Genomic DNA, 26,106 nt, shown 5'->3' on the forward strand with positions numbered 1-26,106 from the left:
AAGAAAATTAGCTGTTGTAATGAACACATTTGTTAAAGGGTAGCCTGTCCTCTGTTTCTATAAAGATGCTTTTGGCTCTTAAAGTAATTCCTGACCATAGACCTAAGATAAGAAAACTTCACTCTAACAGTTTAGAAATATATCAAGCAATGTCCTCCAGACACTGACCTATTTTAGAGTGAGAAAAAGGACATACACTACATAGAAAATGGAAAATAACTGAGCAAAAGATGGCCAAAATTCAATTTCCCAGTAATTATTTCACCAAGACGTCAGATCCATACAGGGAGCAAACTGATTCCAATGGATGCTTCCTCCAGATTTGAAGCGGCGATTTGCTCATGCAGAACAGTATTACTCAGAGTGTGACAGAGCATGAGGAGACTGACACAAGACAGAAAAGGGTCTGGACACAATATTTCAATACGCGTTATCATGCATGACAATCTCTTTTTGAATAACAGTCTGTCTTCGATAAGCAGAAGCCAGAAAAAGGTGCATATTTTATTCTACTGTCTTACATAATGAAACCTCAAGTTACCCCTAGATTCGTCATGGGTCATCTCCCAAGAATTGTGAGATCTCAAAACTCTGCCAAGCGCTATCATCAATAGCCTGTTTTATCAGTTGGAAATGCATCAGTGATTCAGTAATTAATGCATGGTAGATTCCTGTCTGGTGAGGGGAACAACTGTGCAGAACAACCTTATTAAAAAAACTCACTGATGATTCATATAACAACTTGAGAACCATTTGACTGAACAAAGTTTTTCATTATGTTTAAACTGAGTTTCACCCACATAAAAAATAAAAAGTACATTAAACTCTGTGCTGTGGGTTAGACTAAGTGTTTAGAGAGCTCTATGGAACAGTTGGAAGTTGAATTCAGGAATACATTCAGTAAGCATGTCCTTATCCAGTCACCTTATGAAGAGAGAGTGCTTGTGTCATGCCAAGTGGAGCTCTCAAAAGTTAAGTACCTCACAAAGTTAATCATTGTTAATAAAGTTTAGATTTTTTTTTTTCAAAATTTGTCAGATTCTCACCACAAATATTGTATGTCTTTGACATGGTGTGTGATAGAACAAAACAAAATATTAAATAACGTGAAATCGGAATCAAACTAGAAGATAATGAGCAACTGTCTAAAGTTACAGTGAAACATCTCTCAGTTGTTGGAACTAATTGTTCAAATACATCTGAGAAATTGTTATTATCTAGATGCTAACCTAAAATAGCCTCAGTTAGCATCTCCTACTGTGGCGGCAGCTGCGAAACTCAGCTTCCTTTGCTATCTCTCCTCTCTTCATTCCCTTGTCTTTTCTACATTCTCATCAATTTCAACACACCCTGGTTCAAAATGAAAAGGTACAACTTCACTGATTGCTGTTTTCATGGGATTGCCTGTAGCTAATGCTACAGGACCTAGCATCATTAACCAAGATTGCTTTGCAATGCATACAACATAGCAATTATTAAAATAAAAGAGTTTATAGCATCTTACGGTATTTCATTAGTGTAGAAAAAGTAATTTTTAAATATGAATTATTTATTTTATATTATTATTTATTTATTTCATTTTTATCAAATTAGAATATTTGGGATACAAAATATTTCTCCAATAAAGTCTTTTGCTTATTAATTAAAAAAATAAGCTTCATACAGCGAAGAAACACTCCAGTAATACTCCGTACCAACTCTGAATACATTCTGTACATTCAGCACCATGGACAGAGCACCTGCAATGCGTTTTTGATTAAGAGAACTGTTGAACCTGAACAAGCTGCTATGAATACCCAACAAGCATTCTAACTTCTGAGTGCATCAGTATCAAAAGTTGTCAGTATGTCAGTTTTGCTCCTCTGTTAAGCTCCTTCTGCTCTGTAAAATAACAGACTAAGCCAAAAGTCACATAACCGTCTCAGCATAACACATTTGCTAGTATAACCCCTGTGAATAAATTGAGTGTTGCTCAAGGTTTTATGGGTTCAGTATGTTACAGATCTGCATTTTTTTAACGTTTAAGCAGCATTTGCAGCAAAAGTATGTGTCTTTGGCATTTAAAAACACAAGTGTGACATACAGGAGGAGCAAAACTAAAGTGACCGTTACCACTATGAGTCATGTTCATAATTATTGGACCTACTTTTTTTATTGCGGGTTAAAAAACAGGACCTGTTTAGAATAACATTTTGATTCAATGTATTTATATTTTATACACATAGGTAGAGAAAATACCACACTGTCTTATAATCATCTAATGGTTTGCCACAAATTATAACCTTTAAAAAGGAAATATGTTTGAGAAAGAATGTTTTTTAAGAGACATGAGTGTGATAACTACCAATGAAAACAAATTCTGGACTCTAACTCTTATCAGTGTAAACTGTTAGGTTTTATGTAATAAAGCAACACAAATTAGGCGATGTAGAGATAGGGATATACCATTTTCTGCATCTTTATTTCACAAATAAAATCCTAAAATTTGGGTGTGAATTCTCCTGATACTGGTTTATTCTATTTCCACTATGGATTCAAATTATCTATTAAGTAAATCATTGGATATTATTCATTGATTGGCAAAGGATTAATTAAAGAGAGGTGATTTTTCTTTTTTTTTAACTCAGTTTTCTCTTTTATTGACAGGATCTTTCCATTTTACTTTGCATCTTGCCAGAAGCCTACAGTATAGATGCCTACACCTCGATAAAAAAAAATATTTTTTATCAAATGAAATGCAGTGTTGTGTATGACCTCAACCAGAAGCAGAATGCTGAAGTAAAACAAACATGGCTGCACCAGTTTCAGCTGGAATACCCTGCATTTACTTTATGAAAAATAAACAAAATGACTTCATTTGTGCCCTTGTGCATGGGGTAGGTGTGTGGGAGCTGTACTTGCTTTGTTTCACATATGTAATTTCAGGTGGAATTTACTCCTAAGACCCTCAGGGCTTAAGGCGTTAAGATGGGTTCATAAATTAATTGTATTGTACAAATTTTAATATATATATATATATATACAGTATATATATATATATATATATATTAAACAACATTATTTCTAAATATCTCTTTGCATCCCTAATATCCACTAAATGCTGCTTATTGAAAACAGTCCATCTGTGTATATTTAAACATGTAAAAAACTCAGCTATGTTTATACAGGATTGCCAGATTTAAATAATGTAACCTTTCATTTGAAAAAGTTAAACGTTGGAAACTTTTGCAAAGCTCTTTAGACCCTTTTATTCCCCCCGTCATAATAAACATTTCATTATTAATTTCTTTCCCATTTAGTTCATATTGTAAAAGAGGCAGAAAAAAATTTACTTGTGAGAAAAGTAATTTAGACAAGTGAGATTGCCTTGCAGTTTTTGACCGATTTAATTTAATTTGAAGTAAATAACAAGGCCATGTAATTCTAGAGAAATCCCTCATTTGTCATTTTTTTATTTCGGCTAGCGTTTATGCAAATCCATTTTATTGAAGCAGTTTTATTCTCCTGGGATTAACTTAAACAATATGTTATTTGCTCTCACACAAACGTACCATGAACAGACAAACATTGGAGTGATACAACCAAATATATAGTCATATTTGCTACCAAAGTCTGTAATTCTCAGTCAACACTGGAAAAGAAAAGAAGATGGAAACGCGTCTCTCTGACGCAGACACAGGCCACAAAATATGGAGCTATGCAGTGTTATAACGAGACAAGTAAAAAAGAAAATGCTGCCTTATCTAGAGTAAATTAAAAAGCATTTATTTAGGCAGTTATTATAAAGGCTGTGGAAAAATTGTTTTGATTGAATTTCTGATCAATTATTAGATGCTTGGACTTTTAGATAAAAATAAAAAGATATCTTTTAGCAAATCAACATTCCTCAATAAACAGTTTTAAACTAAGAAACTGATAAAAATGTGTAAAAGTGTAATTAGTGTGTTGCAGATGATATGTAAAGATTCTGTATGCAGTTGGAAAAGTGGTTTCAGCTGCCTTATTTAAATCAGGACTTTATTGCTGTTACCATGGAGAATTCTTGAAAGCAACGTCGATTTACTTTGCGTGTCCCAAAAGGGGCTACAATTTACAACAATGTTCCACAGAAATGGCATCCATGATATTCAGGAGAAGAAAGAGGGTTTTCTATGTTTGTGTGACATGAAAAAATAATCAGGACTCATGGCTAGTAAAATGACTGAAGAGCAAACTCAACACCTCTGGCTCGGGCATCTACATTCCAACTGTTAAAGCCATTGAAGTTTTTTTTTTTTTTCTGAACACAGTGTAACTCAGAAATGTTTGTCTTGAAATCTGCTCATATTGATGTGATTATCTATTACTCATAGCTACTTTTGGCAGAATTCTGACTTGATACATGACACTGATATTACATATATATATTTTTTTAAACTTGTAAAAGAAAAAAAATCAAAAGTTTAAATCTGTAAAGGAGCCCATACTTTTCCCCAGTTGCCCATGAACTGCTAGAGGCAGCTCAAATGGGGGGGAGTGTAGGCGGGTTTGAGACACAACTGTTTTGTTTAAAGAGGCCTTTTATATAGAGATTGCTAATGTAAATGTGAACCAAATTACTTTCAAATGACACCAATACTGATACCTAACTTCTTCAGTGATAATATTTGATGGTGTTTGGCCCTCTGGGCTTCCCTAATGTAGCATCCCCTCAAACACCCATACTATGATGGGCTGATCTCTGTGTGAACCCATTAATGCTGTGGGACTGAAAGAAAAGCTGCAGAAGTTTATTTGAAACATGCTTTGTTTAAACACTGATATCAACGTTTTAACTAAATTTACTAAAGGAGAAACAATCTTACTGTGGTTTTGAGACCCAGCTGGTTTTTTTTTCACATTTAACTGCATTTCATTTGTACCAGCATAGAGGCATTGCAAGCCATCAAAAGTTGAAACTGCAGGGTTTTATAGCTGTCATGCTCAAATAAGAGTGAGGATTTTAAAGGTCAGCATGAGAGCACTCAGGAAAAGATGAAACAAATAGTCTTGTTTCCCCCAATTGCTGTCTGAGAAAATTGGCAACAATTACATCTGGAGCGACTCTGGGCTATTCTGTCAAGTCCATGGATTTCCTGGCATGTGTGACAAATATCTAATTCTGGAAAACATCCTCTCCCAAGTCCTGCCTTTTCCAGCTGATCGTTTCACACACAGGTGGATGACATTTTTAGTGCCTTTTTCTTCCAAACATGGTGATCTTCAACAGCTGCCAAGCTCATTTTTCTTGCTGCTGCTGCTCTCAACCCTCTGTGAGGAAATGTGAACCACTCTTTTTATTGTCTAAGTAGGCCATCAGTGCAAATAAATGCAGGAAATGTTTATTCAGTGCAAGGGATAATAGGATGTCTTGTTGACAACCAGTTGTTCTGTGGTCAGGATCAATGTCAACTTGTAAAACACCCTCCGTTTGGTTGCTGGCATAGTACAGCAGGGGGCAGCTGGCAGGGTGGACACGGTTCAGTGTGCTGCCAGCTATGCTCTCTAATGGGCCCTGATGCCCTGCTGCAGGACAGAAGACTTTTCATGGTTGGAAAAATATTACTTATACTAATCTGGTCCAATGAATATCTGACTTTTTCTCAGAAGCCTCTATGTGGTTGTGTGCTGTTATAAAGGAGCAATACGCATTAATTAATATAAACAGATCAGATAAATAGTTACCTGTAGAACTAAAGGTATGATTTTAGGTTGGAATATGGTATGACGTCACACACCGTCTCTCTGTGGTTAAATGCCATCATAGCGTAGGAGCATCTAACTTAGATTGCTGTTGCAGGCGGGCTATTCATTCTGCCGTCGCAATGTAATTACTAACTAAACAGTCTACTAACACCATTAGCCGCAAATTTACAACATTTGATGCTAATAGGAAACACTTCATTAATGGCATAATTATTCTGTCTTTGAAAAACGATAAAGAAAAATTGAGGAAATGGAGGGGTTTTCTGAGGGCTGGTGTGCAGCTGGGGTGGAGATAGAGAGAGGCATGGCACTCATTTCATTTTGGCCTATAGAGTGTGCTCAACAGCCCCACCTAGTAGCTACGTTTTTCTTATTGGTTGTTAAAGGCGCTGGAATTTACCAAACTAAGAGCCTGATCTTAAGAAGCTTTATGTGTCTTACAACAGGTGCAAATTTGTTAGTAGGCACATAGCAGATCTTCACAGAGGGTACAAAGTGATTTATGTTTTCAATTCAGCAGATGGTAGCTAAAAAAAAACGTTTTTTGAGTGTCTGCCTTCATTAATATGACCAAACTGTGCAAAATAATGTTTGGAGGGTCAGTAAATGTATGTACATTTAAGACGTGCAAACAATGTTTCAAATAGTCAGCTCAACTGTAGCCGAGGTTCTTGTGTTGTTTAGTACTCCTGAAAGTCGGTTGCAAATTGGATGCACAAAATATTTGCAGTTATTGTAGCCACAAAGGAGGCACTGGTACAATGACGGTGGAGGGCGTTAGTTTATGTGCACATCTACACATATTTATCAAAAATAACAACAGTTAAAAAGATAATAATGAGTGGAAATAAAGTCTGTGCAGGTGGGCATAGATTAATGCCGTAAGATGGCACATATTCTTTATACAATTAAACCAAAACAAACAAAAATAAGGCTAAAGTTAAGTGGGGCAGAAATCAAAAGAGCCTGCAAAGAGACATGGGGAGTGCATCTCTTACTGTACTCTGAGACTGAGATTGTAGATCACATGAAACACTCCCACCTATTGCACGTACTGAAAAGAGTTACAAATGCAGTGTAGCTCCTCCTGTTGTAAATCTTTAAAGATCAGGTCCACAGAGTCTTGGTTTTAGCCTTTCTGCCTCTTCATTACCAGAACACGCTAAACATTCTAGACGTCTTGGAACCAACTTTAAAGTCTGATCTTTGAGTCAAATGCTCACTCTTTTAAAAAGATATGTTTTTATTTAAGACAGGTTTAATTTAATGTATTAGCTGTTTAAATGCTTTATTCTTTCTGAAGAACTTTGCGACATCAATGATGAAGGTGCAATATACTATAAATGATTATTTTCCTAATACACAAATATTTGGTGCCAGCATGGCTGCAGAGGTTGAAGGTGAGGAGGGAAAGCCTATTAGTGCTCAGACCATACGCCACACGCCACAGTACAAAGAGTAAGATTCTTATAATAATAACCACAGATTTTCCTATAGCTGCATGAATCATGACAGCAGACAAGATAGAGGAAAGCAGCAGGCGGGGTTACGAATCTACTTGCTCTGCTACTTGTTTGGCGCTTTTACATGTTGTCGCCAAAGTCTCCAGTAGCAGAAAAAAGTCGCTAGATTTTGCGCTAGGGGCTTTTTTGAAATAAAAGTGCTAAATGGGTCTGAAAAGTCACTAAATGTGGGGATATAAGCGGTAAGTTGCAACACTGGTCTTCACACCGTTTGTTTTCAAATGGTTTGCTGCTGTCTGTTTGGACCTTTCTGAACATGTGCAGCAATGTGGTGGACACTGAAGGGAGTGGGGGCTAAGACACAATTAATATTATATGCGTTCTGATGGCATTTTAGTGAAAGGATTGGATCTATACAGTAAACAGAGTTTTATGAGCCCCCAGGTACTTTGGGGGCCTGGGCAACTATCTAGGATTGCCATATGGGAAATCCTCCCCGTTTAGGAGTAGTTTGACTGCACCATGTTTTTTTTTGTCTTTTTTTTTTTACTTTTACTTAAATTAAATCCTTGACTATACTACCAACTGTAAGTACATTTACTAAAGAGAAAATAAGGCAAGGTAAGGTGAGGCAAGACTCAGCCCTATCTACTTATTATATGTCGCTGATAAACACAATCTGCCAAGTGCAAAAAGTGCTTTTGTCTAGCTTAGGGATTTTGTACGTCTCACAAGAAGTGATGCAAAACTGTCTTTAATTTCTTTTAAAGAAATCCCTAAATTATATCCAGAATATTTTCTTAGTTCCAGTGAGAACACAGGCAGCAGTGTTTTGGATTAGCTGCAAATTTTGACATAAATTACCAGACACACTTAAACTATCACTAAAATGAGTATTAATTTTTGTTCATTTTTGCTCTAACATGATTTTAACTGCAGAGACTTTTATGACATGGAGGTGAAAGTAATACTATAGTATCCTTGGGGGTAATTTACTCTGGTCTATCATACATGCATACGAAAGGGTTTCATATGATTAATGTTAGATAAAACAGATTTTGTGTTTCCTCTGCCTAAATTTATTTTACAAATACTCTTTTATATAATTATTTTTGTCTTTAAAACAAAGTGAATTTGTAAATAACTTCATATCATGGTGTGCCTGATTACATACTTTTAAAAAGTGAAACTGTTACTCGGTACTTTAGTAACAGTACCTTTTTACCAAATTTTTTTTTACTTGAGTTATTTCTTAAACCGCTACTCTTTACTTTACTCAAGTTTGAATATGTTGAGGTAGTACTACATAAATGTGATTACCATTTTTGGTACTCTGCCTGCCTCTAGTCATTTTTCTTATATTATTTATATATAAAAATATACACTTCTGCCAGTGATTTGATGTTTTACTCATATCTGTAGTACAGCCATCTTTGTTTGCAGTTATATTAATCCATCAACAGGGAGCGCAGAGTTTAACCCAAACTTTCAAAAATGACTCATGGATAGCAACTTGCTGATGCCATGCTGGAAATGATAAAAAAAAAAAAAAAAAAAAAAACATTTACTCATCTAATAAGACCTAGCAATCAATTTTCTAACTAATTTAGCCTGAATGAGTCATAGTTTAGTTCACTGTAACACTTGAGTGCCTTATGCTGCTTACCAGTTTAGCCAAGATACACTTGAATGTCTATTCCGTTTTATTGTGTGGCAAGATTTGTAATGAATCAACTTATTTTCTATTACCTGTGTGGGAATAAGCATTTTGAACAAGAGGGATGGAGGAAATGATTTACATTATGCCGAGTAAACTCTGTGGCTTTAGCGGGGTTTTCTCATGTAAAAAGTGAATAAGAAAATCTGATTTAAAAATATTGTAACATTTTTAGATCACTAACATAAGATTCTTCCTGAAAAAAATCACACTCCTAGACGGAACTGTAATAATGTATTTTCTAAATTCCATTTTTGCAGCAGACACTGAATTTCAGAAAGTAAAAAAAGCAACATTATACCAGTAAGAATTAATGTTTTATATACCTAGAAATGTTAACACATTTTAGGTGGCCATTTTGATATTTCTCATCTTGACTGAATAGGCATTTATAATATCTGAAATACATTTCTTTACTCTCAAAATAATACAAATGCTGACCAGTAACAATAGGAATATGGAGTTCTGAAATTAATTTCTAGACATCCAGGATATTTATTCTAGAAGTGACCTTTTTGACATTTTTACCAGGAAAAAATGACCAAAAATATCTTTAGATATCAGGAATACATTTTCAGTAAAACCAACACAAATCAAAACGGCCTGCCATAGCCTGTTAGGACCACGATAACATTACAGGTTTATTTCTTGAATGGTTGTAGATTAAGGATTCTATTTAGATTAAATAATCTTGCAGCAGGTTAAGATGAAGTCTAAAAATGTTATTCTAATAAATAGAACCTGTTCATCATCTCATAGGGTTCCTCCTCATGTTGATTCTGTCTTCCATCATACAGTAAATACTAAGCAGCTGTTTGCAGCAGCTTTGGATGTTATTATCCCAATAAATAGCTGTAATGAGTGGTTATGAGTCTTATAAAAGGGCTTTGAATTTTGCCAGTAGGATCAGTAGGTTGTAGGCTGGCACAGAGTGAATCCTAATCCTAACCCTAAAGTAATTCCTTTTTCCCGCGGAATTAATAAATCTATATATGTGTAAACTGAAAAGTAGTTCTTCATGTACTGTAAAAATAGATAAAAATTAAACAGTCCACATGTCACTCATATAAAAAAAAAAAAAAAAGCAAATAAATCTGTTATCCTCTCAACTTAGTTGTATAATCCTCTCCCTATAAATATTTAATTCTCTGTGGAAAAAAATGACGATCATTGTTTAAAAAAATCCTCATCAAACAGACATGCAGTGTTTGTTTTTAAAACCTACTGTGTCTAACGGACCTAGTTAATAATTTTTATTTTATGCACAAAACTGCGACAAAAATCGGACTAAATCAGGAAGTAAAACAGCGTGATTGGCTGTAAGGAGAGCAGACAGAGTTAGCTCTGGGGAGAATGTTACTACAGCAACAGAAGCACAGGTTGAGTAAAATCTCTTTGAGAAACAGAAAAGTCAGAATTTCCCATATTTCAGGTTTGGAAACTTGAGTTTTCAGTAAACCTGCTTCGTGAAACAGACCCTTGATCTATAGATACTTTCTATGTTAGAAAAGGTGAACTAGATCCACAGGTGGTTCTGTCTAATAATGATGAAAGAGAGCACATACAATTAGTCACAGTAAAAATTGGGCCAATTGCTATAGATAACTCACAATAACACATCAACATTAACAATTTTATTGGTTAGTTAAATTTGTATAGAAGATCTCTAGACCCAATACTTCATATTCACATCCTCAACTTTGGGAATCAATGCTCTTGTGAAATCAGAAACCAACAGTGTTGAGCTTTTAAAATGTTACGAAAGTACAGTTGGCCACATAGAATGGACATAGTGTGAAAAATGTAAAACTTCTTCCCTCCCTATAGAAACTGGCTGTTTGTTGTTTTTTCAAATTGACTGTTTTACGAGCTGTCCACTGATTGTTTATGGGATCAGGATATTACATACTTGAATGGAACAATAATTAATAATAGCCTTCACCTGTCTGCTGTGTTTACTTTTTACATGATGCTTTTACTCTTAAAGATAGCCGCACTCATAGTGGGATGAGATTTTACACAAAAATAGCTTCTTACTGTTAAAATAGCTTCTAAAAGCAGCTGTCCAAAGTGGATTTTTTTTGTGCCTTATTTTCAATATTAGTTTTAAGCAGGTATCAAAGTGATAAAAAGGAAACATAAAACATCATAGAAATGCTCCAGAGCATACAGTTCTCATTTTTTTATCCCTGCAGTGGGTTGGTACCATTTTGTTCTGAAGTGTTTTTCTTCTGTTTAGCCTTGACTGGAAACAGAGATTTTCTAGGAACTGTAATTCTTGGAAAATGGATCATAAAATACCTAGCATATTCAAGTTTGATGGAAGACACACCTGAACAGCAATTTATTGTGAAAGTTCTTCTCCACAGTGCTGACCAAACATATCTGAGTAACAACATGCAGCTGGAGGATTATTTTTTTCAGCTCAACAATAACAGAGCTAACCATTTGGCCAACAAGACGTGTGTTGTATTCAAATGGTTATCATTTAGTCTTAGAGCTTTTTCATATGTTTCCTGTAACTTCTTTTTTTTTCATTATTGTTCTCCTGTGTCAGTACAAATTTATATTTTTTTTATGTTTCCAACTTTTTGTTTACCTTACCATAGATGCTTAAAATAGATATCAAGTTTAATAGGTTCAAAGCAGTGGAAGGCACAGTTCTTTGTAAAAGCTTGTAGTCATGTTGCACCTATAGCTGACTTCACAACACTGAAAGAAGAATATTTTATCCCGGTTCTCAGGGCCACAAGGGAACATCAACACTTCTGAATTCTTACATTTTATTTAATACACACACTGACTAAATGCCAGAGTTAAAAAAGGAACAGTCCTGTTCATTCAGAAGCTTGAAGGAAGGATTTGGAGCCACTTTGAACCAGCTTTAAACACAAGTATGATTTCTCCAAAACTTTTTCTTAACTGAAAGGCCAGATTTCGGAAAAGTTACTTTATGCTTGTTTGCTGATTCCTGCTATGCAGACCAAGCTCAAAATAAATAAAAATTCATAAAAAAAAACTGATAACTCTCTCTCTGAATGAACAAGTTTTGGTACGGTTTTGGCTTCATAAAAAGACTTAAATGTATATGTATGAAACAATGAATTAATAATTATTGTAGGAACCCAATTACACAATAAGTAAAATACCGGTATGTGAAAAATAAAATCTGATTTTTTTGGACATGCAAACAAGTCAGATTTTAGCTTGAATAAGAGTGAGGTGGCTTGCATCATGGATTGCTCTGCATGTCTATGTTGGACGCAGTAGGACCATCAATGGTCGGACTTGAATTTACCAACCACTTTTGGTTTGGCACTGTATTTCACTATGCCCTTAAACGTTTATTAGTATATTAGAAAAAATTCTGTTTGGTTTTACTTTGAAATGTACATATTAAGTACAATGTTTTTTCTAAAAATGCATTTAGAGTAATTGCAAAGCAATGTGAATACAGTCTTTTATTGTGAAGATAAATCCACTTCAGGTTAATTCAGTTTATTCATATTGTGGGAATTCAAAACACGTGTCATCTCAAGGCACTTTACAGTTCACCAGATCATATAGTTACATTTATTCAAGTTTTCTATCTAAGGAAAACCAGTTGAGTGCATCAACTCATTGAAGACAATCCCTCACACTAAGCATGCTTGTTGCAACAGTGGAGAGGAAAAACTTCCTTTTAACAGGAAGAAACCTCCAGCAGAACCATCTGCCGAGGCTGACTTAGGTTTAAGGAGACAGAAGCAGTGATACAAAAGGCAACTGTAAAAGGCAGCCCCGCTCCAGGAAACAGACAGCCAGGGAGACGAGCTCTGAGTCAGCTCCCATGTCAAAGGATGAAGAAAGCATATCCAGCCAGTCACAGTCAGAGAAACAGGGCTACACTGGAAAACAGAGGTGTTTATGGTCGCAGCAAAGCTGATATTTCTCTCCAGGATGGTGTCAAAGCCAAACAGGAATAGATGAGGCAAAGCTACTATGATAATAGGCACCAAACTAATGCTGCCTGAAAAGTTGGTCTCAGTTCGGCTGCAGTCGATATCTAATAACAGCTGTAATCTGATATATATTCAGAAACAGGGTCGTCTGCCTGTGTGTCGCGGTGAACGCAAATATGCCCCGGCCGCAGACACTCTGGTGCCCCTCTTCAAAATTGTAGGTGATCGCAGACAGTGCCGCAGACAGAAGGCCTCTGATTGGTCAAATCTACAACCGCTCTACGCTATGCGTATTTCCTGTTTGGTACCTGCTTGTTTTGTTTGAATGACCGCCATTGTGGAAAACAACACGAGAAGTTGGACCAGCTAGGAGAATGAGGTGCGTGAGAACGCTGGGACCCTTTTTCCACCTGGATCCCCGCTCTTTTTCGGCCTCATATCCCTCCGTTGTCGCACAAACACGCCCCTTGCGTTTTTCCACTTCCTCACCACCTCGGTCGTATCTAGACCCACAGCCAGTTTGTGATTGTCCCTCTTGCATTGTGGCGTGGAATAACATATTGCAGACCACTCTTCAAAATTTGGCATAAATCAAAAATATCTGCGACAAGCTGTGACAGACTTCTGTAGGAGTATAACCTGTCCTTTAATCTGCACCTATTTCTGAATCTGGCTTCTCCAGTGACAGTACCATTTAATGCTAACAGCCCTCATATCAATATTGTCTAATGAAATATGAAACATTTTATTTTTTAAATCTGTAGTATAGAGTATTTGCACTTTATTTTAGTTGATATACACTTTTAATCTCACTTCAACAAAATAATATTTACTTTTGAAACTTTTGGTACTTTTATGGTTGTGTGTTTTTGAAGAACTTGAATATAGAAAGATTGCTTTTATACAAGTTCCGCTCCCAGAAGTTTGGATAGGTGTGCTTATTTTGGACTAGCTAATATATGTGTATGGGTGAGTTTGTCAGTAATGGGTAGAAATGAGGGTCCTTCTTTCTCTCAGACATGTTTTGGTTAGCCATTGATTCACGTCAAAATGTCCTTCAGGGTTTCCATTTAGCCATTTAGCCATTTACTCTTCCTGAACCTCTTTCAAAAAAACTGAATTAAAATGTTTTCCTTAAATGTATATTTTCTTTTCTGAATAGAGACTGTTCTGTAGCAGGGAAAAAAATGGAAAACAACAAGCCCAAGTAGACAGAATGAGTCACTGTAGTTTGAAAAGTGTTCAGATCGCTAATAGTGAACAGCAACATACAGTGACAGAAGTGTGGTGACAGAGGTAATCCTGTCATACTTTCAACAAACCTCCCACACACTTATAGGGATTGTTGTAACTAAATGGCTAGAAACTGTGACTATAGGGCAGCACATCAAAATAAAATAAATTATTATAAAAAAAAAAAAGCACCAAAACATCCAGTCTCTCATTTCAGGAGAGCATCAGTGTTATCATATTTTTAAGACACTCCATTTTGAGTCTTTATCATAAGACATGATCCTCAAAATAATACAAATTAAAATCTTGATTTTTTTTTACTCTTTTAGTAATTAGTCTATATAGTAAATAATTCACTTTTTTCAAAAATGAGTAATAAAATACTGAAAGGTGTCATTCATTTGCATAATTTCTTTGATATTCTATGTTATGATGTTATAAATGTGTATTTCTAACATAAAACATCCCTTTTCACCACATAATATTGTTTGTTCAGTTGAATCTTGAAGTTGCATTTCAGGGTTTAAGGAAACCAAACAAACCAGATATACAGATGTCAATGTTTTCCAGCTCAATGATTTATACTAAGTCAAGCTCACATTATGTGAACACATTAGTCATTCTGCCATCAACATCACTTATTTCCCTCACTTTTTTATCACTATCATCCTTTGCAATAACAGTGATGAATGTCATTTTTGGATATATGATCTTAATTAGATTTTGTCATACAATCCATAAAAGTATCAATCTTTTTCTCCATATAAAAGAAACTGTGAGATTTGTCAACAGCTATAGTAGCTAGATAATGGCAGCCATGGAAGTTCAATGGACGCCTCTAGCAATGCAAAGCACGCCTCCTGTTGATTACAAAAGCCATTTCATGTTCTGATTTATCTTTAAGACACAACAGAGGCATTTTAGACAAAGTCACGCTGCAAACAATCAGTGTAAAACAAAGATTTTCTACTCTTACAAATAGAATAAAATGGATAGAACTGATATTTAAAACCGTCCACAGCATCTTATATTAGAAATGAGGAAGTTAATGTGGCTAGCACTACAGAGGCGGCCATCTGTGTGGTTAGACATCCAGGGAACATTGCTCCTTACCTTAATTCTGATTTTTCCAAAAGCCTGTCAGCATTAACATCTACAGTAACTCGCTCCATAACAGATAGCTTTAAGGGATAAAATAAAGCAGCTTTGCCACCTCCCATGAGCCTTCCTGTTATCTATTGAAAATATTTCTCTTTCTAAATGAACTGCAGCTATGAGGTCTATATTCTGGCAAAAGTAAATACCCATACAAGCAGTTTGAATTAAAACACACTCATGTGAACTGATCTCCATTGATATTTTAAAATTTTGATGCATGCAGATTCAATAAGTGGCCAACAAAAAGTCACGACCATGAGTTCGTGCTCCTTCTCTGCTCTCTCTTGCTTTTTATGCTCCTGTTTCTGTAGGCTAAAATCAACTTTTGTCCCTATGAGCGTGGTGCTCCTATAAAAGAAAAGTCTGAACATTTAGGTACTAGCTTTGGCATTTCATTGAAATAAAGTAATTTAAGTGAACATGGAAATTTAGTGAACCATGTGAAACCATAACTGTTCAATACATAGCCTATACTGCCCAGAATTATTCTGGTTCTTCTGCTTCAGACATTTTCCATCGCGCTTATCCCAATCAGGGTCACGAGGGGTGCTGGTGCCTATCTCCATCTGTCTACGGGCGAGAGGTGGGCTACACCCTGGACAGGTCCCCAGTCCATTGCAGGGCAACACAGAGATAAACAGGACAAACAACCATTCACACACACACTCACAACTTAGGAGAGTTTAGAGAAGCCAATTAACCTATTTGGCATGTTTTTGGACTGTGAGAGGAAGCCAGAGTACCCGGAGAGAACCCACGCATGCTCAGGGAACATGCAAACTCCATGCAGAAGACACCTGGCTGGGAATCGTACCTGCAACCTTCTAGCTGCAAGGCAGCAGTGATTCATGATACATACAATCCTCAAAATACGCCTAACCTGCTCATGTGAACTGGCTTTATAGTTCCTACTGTGTATTTATAATTCATTAAATATTAATTAAATTTATCAGTCATTGTTCAGACTGACTCAGGTATAGGACGTTTCTGAATACACTTTAGTTTTACCTTTTCTTTATTATTTAGTTTTATTCTGGCATCTCTTTAAAACTCTATCTCCTTTCAAGGTCTGCTCCTTAAATAATCCCAGATGTGTTTTCAGCAGGAGATGATATGTGGGTAGAAAAAAAAGAATGATTTGATTGTGTGCAGAGGAAACAGAAAAACCTGAGAGAGCAGAAGCAAAAAACAAATTATTTATCGCAGTATGATAAACAGTCAGGCACATAGGATGGAACAAATTTGAATGACAGGGCAACTGATTCCTCTTAATTGGTTTTGACTGTCTGTCTTTGAACTGCTGGGGTGATGCAGCTCTGTTTCTAGGCAAACAGCATATCTCCTGCAATCTGAAGTGCTTCTTAAATTTCAGCATAAATATCAAACCCCTCCACACTGGAATAGTTGCAATTTAATGTGATTTGCACTGTTGGGGCTCAAGGGGTCCTTTTTTTCCCTAGTCATTTTTGGAAATGGGTAAAGCCGAATCATGCTTTGAGGTGGCTGTTTCAGCTCTACTTCCAGCGTGAGAACACCAACACATACCACCCACACGTGTTTTCCCACCTGCAGTTCAAACCACTTGTACAAGAGAAAATAAACAAGAAATAGAAACTATCATAACAATGCAATAATAGGTAATTTCAATGTGAATCTGCATTAATGGAGACTTCTCAAAGTGAAGAAGGTATTTGGAGATGAAACCGCTTCTTAAGGTTCAATCGCTTGATCCATTTTGAACTCACCAGTGGAACTGATTTGCATGATAAATGAATGGCATTATTTAGCTTTTTGGAGTTAATTTTTCTATATGTATTTGCATGAAAAATTAGCTGCTAAAGGTGAAGTCAATAGTTTAGGGAGAGGGGAAGCACAATCAGTTCTTCTGTCAAGTGCTTAAAACAGGTGAGCACTCAAAATGAGTGGCAGATATTTTCTTTCAACAGATTTCACAAACCTACCAAAGATCTCACTATGAACTTCTCAGTTCATTGTCTGTCAAAAGTTTTATTGACAGCCAACTATAGGTGACTCCTTAGAAAGGTTGAATTGTTCTGCTAGGAAGGTACCATTTTTTACTATATGCACAGAAAGCAGAGCCTTACAGTATACACTTAACAGCAGAAATAAGATATTGTTTTTTTGTTTATGTTTGAAAATTAATGACAAACTCAAATCAGTCTTAAAATGGAGGCAACTGGATGTTTGTTTACTAAAAAATCCAATATATTTCTCATGGAAATCATGTCAGCACATACCTGTTGTTTTTTATTAAACAGAATAAGAGTGCAGAGCTTCTAGATGTCTTGAAAATTAGATTCCCTGGCATCATTACATATCAGTAGGAAGGTTCATAAATCTGTTTTTAAGCCAATGACAGACACAAGTAGGGAGAACTGCAGATTTAAATGTGAAACAGATTTACTGGGATATGCAACATGCAATAAAATATATCTGCAAGTTTACCAGAGAGTTTACAAGAAAAATATGTAATGCTAAATTTCAATTCAACATATCTTTTTGTCTTGTGTAATTCAGCAAGAATCAGAATTGGTTGTGCCAGTCAAGGCAGATACTGATGCACAGTCAGTCTCATAGGTGAGACAGACTTAAAATTGAAATATAAGAAATCTACAAGAATTAAAGCACAATAATAGAGTAAAAATCATACAATAAATGATTTTTGGAATATAACTTTCAACACATAGACTTTACCTGCCAATATGTGGGAAAAAATTCTAAATTAGACTTTGCTGCTTGTGAAGGGGAATAATCACTAATGCAGCTTAAAGGGAAAACATCCATCCATCCATCCATCCATCCATCCATCCATCCATCCATCCATCCATCAGCAATCATAGTTTTGATGTTTTGATGTTTCCGAATAATAATATTGTGTTCATATTTGTACTTTTCAGTTTTTCATATTTTTTTCTGGATGGATAGATGCCTAGAAAGAATTTAAATTGTGTACATACTAGAGATGCATGATATATCGATGTTGGCATCGAAATCTGCTGTCATTCGTCTTTTTTTATGCATTAATGTTTTTAGTCCTTTATAGATAGCTACCGTACTAAAAGGCTTCTGTCTAAATACATATAAAGAGCACTGTATTTTGGTACTATGGTGTTCTCAATAATGGAAAAAATACTTAGAGAAAAAGTTATATAAATCTATAAACTGGTGAGGGGAGGGCAGTTTTTATGCCCTAACCTAGTAGTTGGGGCATAGGGCCCCACTCCCACAAACTGCAACTCTGGGTCCCTAAACAAAAGACCCTTGACCCCCACACTGCTCCCCGGGTGCTGCACAATGGCAGCCCACTGCTCCTCAAGTGGATGGGTTAAATGCAGAGAATTCATTTTGTTCCTCTGCACTTGTGAGAGTGTAATGACAATAAGAAAAAGAAAAAAAAAACTTCAAGATATAAACCTGCAACCATATTGGCTTCCTCTCTTAATTTTTAAGTAAAAAGTTGTTCATCTGAGAAAAATTATATTTTCAACTAAGAAAAAAAAATCACAATTTAATTCCTGTTGCCAAATCAATGAATGTGTCATTGAGTCCTGGGACTCTTAAAGAAGTCTTCAAAAATGCAACAAGCTTGATTACTTAAAACTAGCTTAACATAGCCGTACCTGTGGAGGCTAGCTTGACCTTTGGTGAAATGATCAATAATAGCTTGAATAAAGTAATCCAAGTGTTGTAGTTTAACTGTTCTCAAGCAAATACAGTGAAGTAAATAACTGCCCTGGTGCACTTTTTCCCCCCAGAACATCTTAAAAAATTATGTCATACAACACTTCTTATTGTATAACCCTGTTTTTATTTTTGTTTTATTCATTTTCTAGACTGAGCTGAAAATTACCCCTCATTTTAGTGATGAATGTGTTGGATGTCTGAAATTGGAAAAACACTTAACCATCTTTGCGTATAATTAGTGCCTTGTGAAAATGGATGACATTAAATGTGTAGTGATACATCCCTCTCCTGCACCTCTGTGAAACAAACATGGCACCTTGTTTAGGCTGGAGCTGATATAGTCTGGTGCTAAGAATGCCAGGATGTATGGTTGAGACGTGTCATTAACCCCCACAGTTTCATCAGATTCCACTCAGTGGTGTCAAGTGTGTTTAATATCACATAATAATTCATGCACAATATAGCCCGTCCTCTGCTCTGACTGGTCGATTCCTTTCCTTTTTTTATATATGGAAATTTAAATGCTTTAATGAGATGTAACAGTATTTGATCAGAAGGAGACAGACACACAAAAGAAATATAGAAGCACTGATCCATAAATGCATTCTATGTTAGAAAAGGCAGTAGTAAACTAGCTCCATAGGGCATCTGTCTAGGAAAGAAACAGTTACAGAGATGAGTTATGGGTTGTTGTTTTATGGCAAAAAGGAGGAGAGTGCATAAAGTTAGTCAGAATAAGCTGAGCCCATTGATTTGTCTTGAAGAGAAAGAGGACTAAGCACTGAAAAACAGATCCAACTCTATCATCTATAATTGGAGGTGTTGATGGCAGCAGCCCAGCTGCTATTTCACTCCAGGATGGTGTTAAAGTCAAACTTACCTAGAGCAGAAGAAGCTACTGAGAAAAAGCAGAGAGAGCATAAAGTTAGAAGTTGAACTAACAAACGCTGCAGATACAGTAGCAGCCGTTTGCACTTAAATTTATTTCGGGGTCTGAATAAAAGGATTGACAGCAAATGCTCGCCACCTTCTCAGATTTTTGTTTTACAAAATTTTGATAGACAAGCTCCTTTCGATTGCATTTTATAATCGTGGGCTGCTTTTTGTTGGTCTATCCTCTCCAATCATAAACACATTGAAGGTTTAATTCCAAACAGGTATAATATTAAAATGTCTCAGGGGAGTAAGAAGCTTTGCAAGACAGTTTAGTTTTTTAGTACTAAACACAAATCTCGTTAGTTTCCTCCTGATGCTTGAGTGCCTGTCATCTAACAGGTCCTCCCGCTTTGTCTTACAGGAGTCCCACATGCAGTCCTCTCTGCAGGCGGGAGGGACTGTCTGCGCGCTGGAGACACCTGCTCCAGCGATGACACCTGCAGCCCTCGACTGCGCACCCTCAGGCAGTGCGTGGCGGGAGATGGCAGCATGAAACTGGGCCCTGGGGCGCGGAACCAGTGTGAGAACGCTATGACGGCGCTGCTGTCCACCCCTCTGCATGGCTGCCAGTGTAAACGAGGGATGAAAAGGGAGAAGAACTGCCTGAGCATCTACTGGAGTCTTCACCAGTCTGTGCTGCACGGTGAGATAAGCACACAGAAAATGTATGGTTGAACAGTGGGCGACAGCTGGTAGAGTATTTTATTGGGATTATTGTGTGCTGGCCACCAAAGATGGATAAGGCAACCGCCTCCACACATCTCTACAGCAGGTTCTACGTTGAATAGAAAAGAGTGATTATTATGTCAAAAATAGGTAAAACTAAAGCTCTGATTCCTTTTGTGCTGCCCACATACATTATATTTGATCACTTTTGTGTTTATTTCCAAGCTCTTCTTTGTTCTTCTCTGATGCTGACATTCAAACATTAACCTTTAGGAGACATTTTTACTCTCAGCACATGAAAAATAGAGTTCAGTCATGATGATGACAGGATTGTGTGTTCTATTGAAGTCAAATACAAATCGTAACGCTTAGGTACAGATGAAACAAGTCCTTGAGCTGCACATCTGTGGGTATTTTTACTGGACTGGTGGAAAAGTTTCTCCAAGATGTGCACACATGTCCAATGTTGTACCCAGTGGTGGGCTTAAGAAATAAATTTAAGGCCCAAGGCGGAAGCAGGTACAAGGCCCTCTAAAATAAGGAGACACACACAAAACAACAAGTATATGAAACAGATTCAGACAGGTCCAACTGAGTTTTTCCTCATCTGTAGAAAAAACACATCAAATGTGAAGCTTATTTCAAAATAAGCTTTACATAAGCTTTCATTAGGTCAATGACATAGTAATTAATATGTCCATCCCCTCCTAGCGACCCTCTCAAACAAGTGTTTTTCCCGCAGCCGGTTGTGGGTTGATGCTTCTGCTGTTAGCTGCTGCTACAGTTGGGAAGTAGTTGCTTTTGGTAACTTTGAGAAGCTTTCTGCTTTTCTGTATTTCTCTCCTCTTTTCAGCACCGCTGGGGTGGCTTCTTTTCATCTTATTTCTCTTTTCTCCTCCTTTTTGCACTGGTCCTGCCTGTCGTGTTGATTTTTTGTCATGTTTTGCTGCTGCCTTCCAGGATCCTTTCCCCACATGCAGACTAATGTAGTGGAAATGGAAGGGGAAGGGTCCACAAAACACACATAATACAAGAAGCATCCTGAGGACATTTTAGTTAATAATTTTTATTAAAACATAATTAATCAGGGCAAATAGCCAATAACTGTATTAACCATACTTGTATAAGGAGTTTTATTGGGCCCTTAGGAATTCGGGCCCCAAGCCTGGTTTTGCTCATGGTGACTCCTCCTCTGGCTTCAGCCTCTTCCAGTTCATGATTTGCGCTTTCTAGGGATTTTTTCCTGAACTATTTTAACCATCTTGACAAAATATATTTTGACTCTTGTGCATTGGGTTGCTTTTCTTGCACCAAGTGTGCTTTCTTATCATGTTAGATTGCTCTAGTAAGACCCCCGGAAAGTTCTTAAATCATCCTCAGAAAAACTGAGCTAAAGTCTGGTTCCTCTGATTCAATCCTGTTTTGTATTTGCCATGACCTGGATGGCTGATAATTTACACAGGAATGATAGGTTCCTGATTTGTTATATTAATGAAATATGTCTAAATGCAATTAGACATATTTAATTAATTAATTAATAATTCTTTCAGCATATTGATAATAATAATGGAAAGACACCCTTGTTACGGTTAAGAGAAAACTCAGGTTTAAGAGCAACAGATGCCCATCAATTCATCGTTAGTCGATTGATAAGATCCATCAACGTTATATTAATTCATATAAATAACTTGCATCTTCTCTATTTCTAAATAATCAATTCTGTTTATTTAAATCGCCCCAATTCATAACACATATCATTTCAAGGCACTTTACAGAGGCAATTCCACCAGATCATATAGTCAAATTGATTCAAATGTTTTTTATCTAAGAAAAACCAGCTGATTCATTAACTCGAAGGCAATCCCTCACACCAAGCATGCTTGTAGAGACAGTGGAGAGGAAATCTTCCTTTTTACAGGAAGAAACCTCCAGGACAACCAGGCGCAGTGTGAGCAGCCATCTGCTGAGGCCGACTGGGGTTCAAGGAGACAGATGCAGACACAAAAGAAGCAGAGATAAAAAAAAAAAGGCAACTGTCAACCAGCTCCACAGGAACACCCAGGAAACACACAGCCAGAGCTAGCTCCAATGTCAGAGGATGAAAGAGAGCACATCCAGTTAGTCACAGTCAGAGAAACTGGACTAAACTGAAATACAGGCCAAGCTCCAATATTTATATACTAAGCTGTTGATGGAAGCAGCACAGCTGAAATTCTCTCTGAGATATTGTGAGTAAACAATCTGGAGTCAACAAATTAGAGGAGTAATCATCTTTGAAAAGTGAAAAATGCAGCATAAAAAATACATTTTTTTATGTTGTTGAAATATTTTAGGGTTGATTCAAAGAGCTATTCTTTATCAAGGCTACGTTAGGACAGACATTTTTGTTAAAAAAAATGCATATTATGAAATTTTGTCTCTGAGCTAAATAAAGATAAGAACTGGCCAACTTTAAATACATTTTTTGAAAGATTCACATTAATGCTTAGTGTTCTAATGTTCTCTTATCATTGCTGTTCCAATGATAAGAGAACAAACAAAGAAAAGTTTTCCAAAGAAAATCTCTAACTTTATTCACACTTAGTCACTCTATTCATTCTGTTATATTATTTCCTTTTAATAGATAATGAAATCAGGAAAAGGATTATTGTTTCATTATTTTCATGCATTTGTGATATTTACCAACCATTGATCTGTTTTATATGTTTTGTGTTTGCAGGACTGAGCCTGGTGGAGAGCTACCCGTATGAGCCAGAGGAAAGGGGTTCTGACTACGTGCGTCTGGCTTCCATCGCTGCAGGTAAATTATCATGACCCTGCCTTATTTGGACACAAATTAAAGAACAATATTATAATAAACAATACTTATGTCAAAGGAGACATTAAACATTGACAATAAATTGACCCACTGGACAACGCTGCCTTACAAAACACAATATCACTGGTTAGGTTACAACCACAAACTTGGTTGCCTTTCATGTCAGTTTATTTAACAGTTACTGAACTGGTGCCTCTAGAGATCTATCACACAAAGAAATATTGAAGAATTTGGAGAAGCTCCACAAGACTGAGGCTGGAATCAGTGAATCAAGTGCCACTACAGACGGATCTGTCTTAGATCTGAGCTACTAATGTATTTCTGATGTAGAGACGTTCCTGAAACGGGACTAAGGAGGAAAATACAAGCTTTCTGGAAATCTGATTTCATTGTCAAGCAGAACCTGACACCTGGTCATTCTCGCAAATGTACCAAAAGCTGGTTGAATGACCATTTACTGTGGTTGATCAGCCATTAAGCTGTCTTGATCTGAACAGCAGAGGGAATCCATGAGCGTACTGTCATTATTACACCTCAGCATGGCAGTATGCTGAACGCCGTGATGCATTAATCCATGGAAAGAGGTGTAAGCAAAATTGAATCCATAGAAAAGAACATCACTTTTAGAAGCCTGACATTTCTATTAAAATGTTCGCTTTTTTATCATCTTAAGTTATATTCTAATGTTCTAACTCATTGAATTTTGGGTTTTCATTATTTCTAAGGCATAATCAGCAAAATCAAAAGTAGAAAATACTGAAAAATGTCACTCTATGTGTAATGAATCAATATATGAGTTCAACTTTTTTATAACATTGAGCTTTTTTCAAAATATTCTAAAATTTAGAGGTGCTAGAAATTCCAGATTTAATGGATTTATAAATATGTTGAAAATCTTTTCACCTTCTACACAAAACCTTGTGTTGATAAACACTTAAAATCCCAATAAGATACAAGGTTGAAACTTATAATGTGAGGAAATCAGCACAAGTATCAGGGATAGTCTCAGTAAAAGCAGTTGTTATTCTGCACATTTGACAGAACATAGCGGTGGATATACAGGTGGCTTTGTAAAGTGTTTGATGAGTTACAGGCCTCACTCTCCTTTTGTCTTTCCTCTGAGCCTGTGGGCAAGCCTTGGGGCTGCTATGTGTGGCTGTTTGCCCCCAAGGCATAGTTTAATTACCTATTTACTTTAATGCAGCAGACAGCAAAGAAACTGGGTTGGAGACGAAAAGGAAGAGGCAGAAAAATAAAACAAAAAATGCACATTAGTTTAGAACGAGAAACACAGAGACAGCTATTTACTTTTTCAAATAAAGTTATTTTTCTTGCCATGAAAGGGAGCATGAAGTGAACCGCTTTTGTTTGTCTGACATCCGTTGAACTCTGGATGAGTTAAGTTGAAACAGAGAGTGTGTGAATTATGTTTTAAATAAGATAACTATTAGATAAAAAATTTCTTCATTACAAACAAAAAGTTTATTATTTAAATGTTGATCATTTAGATTTGTTAGTTTGAAGAAAGCAGTTTGCATAAATTAACCAATACACTGGATATGCATTGATATATGCAGTTTATTTTTATAAACACATTTAAGGTCTGGAGATTTAGCTCAGTGTCTCACGCTGTTACACTCCTGTTGACCCTTAGATGATTTTTAGAAGGATTTTGAATATGCTGAGATGTGGAAATGCAAGGTTTCTTGTAGCAATGAAAGATAATCAATTACACATTTAATTATTTCAAACCTTCAAGAAATCAAGCAATTCATTCTACAGTTGCATGACATATCCCTATTATAAAATAAAAGCTGACTTCCGGTTATAGAATAGTAAAACTATAATCATTTGTCTTCTCTGTCTTAAGTGATAAAGTCAGTATATTTATGTGAATAAGAACAACAAAAACATAATAAAAACAGTTTATAGAAATAAAACATAGTTTTATGTACAGGTTTACTTTTTGTACATAAATCCTGCCCTTCTGAGGCTTTATGAGGGAAAATCTGTGTTTTGCATGGTCAAATATTATGTCACAAACCTAAAAAAATAATGAACCAGGTTAATAATGCAGAAGCTATTAGTCAGCATAATAAATTTTAATATATATATAAAAACTATTTGTTTTCTGAGAATGTGTTTATTTAAGAGCAACTATGCAAATTAATAAACATCTAGAAAAAGTACACTCTTATATTATTTTCCATGTGAATCCCAGATTGTTCATGCTTCTGTACCTTTTCTAAAAACTGCTTTAAATCAGTCATACCTGTCTTTATCCATGCTGGGTCAGATCCTGATGTTTGAAATGGATGGAGGCAGTCAAGGCAGCTGAATAAAGTGTTAGCCTCGCTTCATGCAATTACCAAGCCTTGTAGCTATACCAGGTCATGGAAAAAGAAATACAGTAGGCCATTTTTCAATTCACAAGAATGCGAGTACAGACTTGTGTCCTTGAAAAGTATGTTCTTGAGAAGAACACAGTAAAGTGTGGACTTGGGGAGAACGGGAGCATGCAGCATAAACATGGGTCAATTGGAAGAGAAGCGTCCGTTTGACTTCACCTCACGCTCCGCTCGTCTCGAGCAGCATTTCACCTCCTGCTATTAATAGTCTCAAGATAGTAATAAATTCTACCTTTTTTCACTTAATAGGGGAATAATCCATCCATCCATTTTCTTTACGCGCTTGTCCCGAGTGGGGTCGCGAGGGGTGCTGGTGCCTATCTCCAGCAGTCAATGG

General features: G+C 36.3%; 1 protein-coding gene across 1 annotated transcript in view; it reads left to right on the forward strand.

The window, feature by feature from the left end:
* Positions 1 to 7,105: 7,105 nt before the first annotated feature.
* gfra4a (GDNF family receptor alpha 4a) overlaps positions 7,106 to 26,106 on the forward strand; it is a 71,706-nt gene continuing 52,705 nt past the window's right edge. Inside the window, exons 1-4 of the mRNA XM_038304703.1 lie at positions 7,106 to 7,182; positions 8,127 to 8,151; positions 20,217 to 20,520; positions 23,263 to 23,343. Of these exons, the coding sequence (XP_038160631.1) occupies positions 7,106 to 7,182; positions 8,127 to 8,151; positions 20,217 to 20,520; positions 23,263 to 23,343 (487 nt within the window). The remainder of the gene's footprint in view (positions 7,183 to 8,126; positions 8,152 to 20,216; positions 20,521 to 23,262; positions 23,344 to 26,106) is intronic.

This window comes from Cyprinodon tularosa, unplaced genomic scaffold (assembly GCF_016077235.1).
Source record: "Cyprinodon tularosa strain WSP-4 unplaced genomic scaffold, ASM1607723v1 ctg54, whole genome shotgun sequence".
NCBI lineage: Eukaryota > Metazoa > Chordata > Actinopteri > Cyprinodontiformes > Cyprinodontidae > Cyprinodon > Cyprinodon tularosa.